The sequence below is a fragment of the Euphorbia lathyris genome, chromosome 4 (genome assembly GCF_963576675.1).
Source record: "Euphorbia lathyris chromosome 4, ddEupLath1.1, whole genome shotgun sequence".
NCBI lineage: Eukaryota > Viridiplantae > Streptophyta > Magnoliopsida > Malpighiales > Euphorbiaceae > Euphorbia > Euphorbia lathyris.
In genome coordinates, this window is record NC_088913.1 from 72488944 (window position 1) to 72493077 (window position 4134).

A 4134-nucleotide genomic window follows, 5' to 3' on the forward strand; every position below is an offset into this window, starting at 1 on the left:
AAAGTTAAATTAAAAGTTTAAAAAATATATAGGCACTTTTTTGAAATTTTACATTAAAATTTTTGAAGAGACGGAGACCACCTCTTCAAAGTTAAAAAAAATATATATTTTAAATAGAAACCGAAGATACTTTCGGTTTCTAATTTTTATAATAAAAAAAAATTAAAAACAGTCGGAAGACTAGCTTCTGGTTTCTTTGCAAATTGAAACCGGAAGCTAGCCTTCCGGTTTCAAGCCTAGTTAAATAAATCCCACGGTGAGAAAAATATTGAACTAGACTCCTAATGAAGAATAATTCTCGTGATTAGCCCATTTTGGAGCAAAATCCACTATTGTCACCTTCATCAAATAATATTTTTTTATTTAATTTGTTCACAATATATTAATGGGTCTAATATATTAAACTCTCCCTAATGGAGATTATTCAACTTCCATTAACCCCACTAGACTAGACATGCTTTAAGGTCAAAGAAGCTAAGAATAGGATTAACTTACAATAGTGGTTGGCAAGTTACACCTAACCTTTCATAATGATAATTAGAAAACTTCATATCATCCAATTCAATTCAGGACTAAGACATAAATATTGACTATTGCTTCATTTTAAATTCAGCAGTCCTGGACCTGTCATCTAACAATATATTAACAAAACCCTGTCCCATGCCACGCCACTGGACAATCAGACATCAAACCGTAATCGCAATGACCCAATTACAAGAGCGGAACTCTACCAACCGAGCTATATCGCCCCGACAGATCAAAATGGGGGAAATTTCCTCCCAGTGAAATTTACAACCCACATTTGTTACATAATCAGAATTTACATTGTACATAATATTTAACTTCTTTTACTACAATTATCTGCCTTCACTTCTACCAGAATTTGAGAGAAGTGAATCTGAACCAGCTTCAATATCAACATCTGCATAATCACCACAAGAAGACCATGTACTCGCCTTCTCGAAGTTCGATGACAACGGATATGAATGCACGTAATCCTCAAACTCCACACCGCTACTACCATCACCGCTCTTCTGATCATATATGGCCGGAGATTTAATCGATTCAGGCAATGCTATTTCTCCTTCCAAATACCTCAAAGCCTGCCTCATACTAGGCCTCATGTTTGGTGCATTGTTTGAACATATCAGCCCCAGTTTCAGCACAGTGACAGCTTCGACCTCATCGAAGTTGCTGTCCAATCTCGGATCCACGACATCAAGAATTGCACCGGTTCTCCACTTCTCCCACACCCAGTCCACCAAGATGAGCTCTTCGGGCAACGCTTTAGGCTCAATAGGTCTCCTTCCACACACAACTTCAAGCAGAAGTGCACCAAAGGCAAACACATCTGAACTTGTTGTAGGCTTGCCTGTTCTTGTTGACTCAGGTGCTAAGTAACCCAATGTGCCTACTACTCTAGTTGTGCTTGGATTGGTGCCTCGTTCGTATAGTTTCGCGAGACCAAAATCACCGAGTCTTCCGTTTAATTCAGAATCTAATAACACATTGCCTGCCTTTATGTCTCTATGGATCACAGTTTGTTCCCATTCTTCATGTAAATATAAAAGGCCATAAGCAACACCTTTGATAATATTGAACCTTTGTTCCCAGTTGAGAATGGTTTTAGGCTCATCAAATAAGTACTTATCTAAGCTTCCATTAGGCATGAAATCATAGACAAGTAGTAAATCACCGCGGCGGCGACACCATCCCTGCAATTGAACCAAATTTCTATGCCTAAGACGGCCAACACTCGCAATCTCGGATACGAATTCCTTCAATCCTTGCTTAGATTCATGAGATATTCTCTTGACTGCAACTTCAGTAGAATTTGGTAAAGTTCCTTTATAAACTTTCCCAAATCCACCAAACCCTAGAAGCTCTTTATCCCTAAAACCCCTTGTTGCTTTCTTGAGTTCTTCATAAGAGAATCTATGAGGACCAACATCAAATTCCCAATCCTCTATCACATCAGCATTCTTAACCTTCCTAATTATGTAAAAAGTCACAGCAGAAACCAAAATTATAAGCACAACAGCTGAAATTGTAACGGTTGCAATCAAAGTTGTGAAATTCCTCTTAGGCCTAGGAAGAGAAGGAAGAGAAGATAAAGATAAAGACTTTGCTACTCCATTAACACTCAAACTCCATCCAAGAACATAGTGAGAACTAGATAACAAACCAGTTGAAGCAGAGAACCCAACATACATATAATTTTCAAGTATAGGAGAAAGATCTACTTCATATGACAAGAAAGGAATTCTAGGTTTTGTTGAAGAAGGTGAAAGCCTAACTTCTATGAGATTCTTAGTAGAATCATAATCAATCCAGGCTAGATGAACACTACCATCTTGAAGAGTCAAATTTCTCTGAGTAAAATCATCAAGCAAGTAAGCTGCAGGTTCAGATTTATTTGATACCAAGCTATTTAAATCAATCCCAACATGGTTATCATTAATATCCCCAAATTCGAAATCTTGAACAGTATCGAATTCAACAGCAAAAATGTGATTGGAGAAATTACCAATATCACTAGCATTTAACAGGCCAAGGTACTGACTTGGAAGAGAACCAGAAAGCTCCTTCGAAGTAGAGATAGTGAAAGCAAAACCATGGCCACCAAGAGTTGCATACTCCCGAACTATGGCGAAAGCGAAGGAAGTAGAAAAGGAGAAAGCTTTACCATTAATGGAGTTCTTGAATTGAATTTTGTTGGAGTAAAAAGCATGACCTTTTACTCTCTGGGTGCTGCTATTAGTTAACTTGAGTAAGCCATTATCTTCAATCTCAGCACCATCACATAAGCTCATGTTGATCTTGGCATCATTGAACCCATTGGAGAAGAGATCATTTAGCTGAGAGAAAACTGGGTTTGAAAGCAAAAGAAGAAAGAAGTAGAACAGAAAAACAGTGAACATTATAGGAATCTGATAAAACAGAGGATGCTCTGTTTTCTGTGAGGATAGAAGTTCAGATTTTTGGGGGTTTTATATTACATTTTTTGTTTTCTGATGTGTTGTAAAGTGGTTCTAGGATGGCGAAGGAGGAGGGAGGTGGGGGGGATCTGAGATTGGAGATGATTGAATTTAGGAGATAGTGATTGATTGTTGAAAAATATAGCTATGGGAAGCAGGGCGAGAGTCGTCAAATTCAAGTAAAAAGACCACCATTCATTGTTGGCTATGGGAAGCAGGGCGAGAGTCGTCAAATTATTAGAAACATTCGGTTTAGAACCATCTAGTTTTCTACGTTAAATGGAGAACCTTTTATATACATTTTGATAGATATAATATGAAATTATAAAAAATCTCACTATTTTAATTATTACATTGGATCATAATATATATATATATCCAAATATGAATTAAGAGTTTTCTGAACGATATGAAAGACCGGATGTTTAATATGTTACGTGAGCATTTAAAACTACTGTGATTGTACAAGCAAGTTGTTGGTTGAAGAGAGGGGGACTCTTTCTTGTGAAAGGAGGTGAAAATAATTACTGGACCAGCTTTACTCTGACTGCTCCAATGCCCAAAAAAGGTTGTTATTTTGTTTCTTGTGGAAGGAGAACTTTCTTCATGAATGGGTAAGTAATTAGTGGGGATAAAGTTCCAAACTTTAGTAATTAGGAGCACAATTTTATCCTTTCTATCATAAATGGTATAATTAATACCTAATGTTTATAGTGGACTAATTTTTTCCTACTCTGAATTATAATGGGTAAATTACACTTATGGCCACTAAAATTTATTCAATTTAACATTATAGCTACTGAACTTCATTTCTTAACGGTACTGAATTTTACATTTTTTAACATAAGTGATCACTCAACTTTAACTAACTCATCAAAATGACTGTTAATAACATCAAAATGAAATATGCAAGAATTAAAGTTGTTCAAAACGACATTTTCCAAAATCGCATTTTTTGGAGCTTTCTTTCTTTAAAAATTCATCCTCTCATAATTAAACAACACCTAAGTGATCTCAAAACGAAGATTTTCAAGGATTAAAGTTTTTTAGAATATCATTAACTCTTTGAATTTTTATTTTGAGACTGTCAACAGTTGTTTTGAAGCGTTGAATGACCACTAATATTAAAAAAATATAAAATTCTATGACTATACTA

At 35.8% G+C, this 4134-nt stretch overlaps 1 protein-coding gene across 1 annotated transcript; it reads right to left on the reverse strand.

The window, feature by feature from the left end:
• Positions 1-573: 573 nt before the first annotated feature.
• Positions 574-3236, reverse strand: LOC136226898 (L-type lectin-domain containing receptor kinase S.4). Its single transcript, XM_066015576.1, has one exon. The coding sequence runs from the start codon at positions 2919-2921 to the stop codon at positions 858-860; it is 2064 nt and encodes a 687-aa protein (XP_065871648.1). The 5' UTR covers positions 2922-3236; the 3' UTR covers positions 574-857.
• Between the last annotated feature and the right edge of the window lie 898 nt (positions 3237-4134).

Bases quoted from the DNA above. Each gene is read 5' to 3' on its own strand.
- LOC136226898 (XM_066015576.1), bottom strand. From the start codon at position 2,921: ATGTTCACTGTTTTTCTGTTCTACTTCTTTCTTCTTTTGCTTTCAAAC.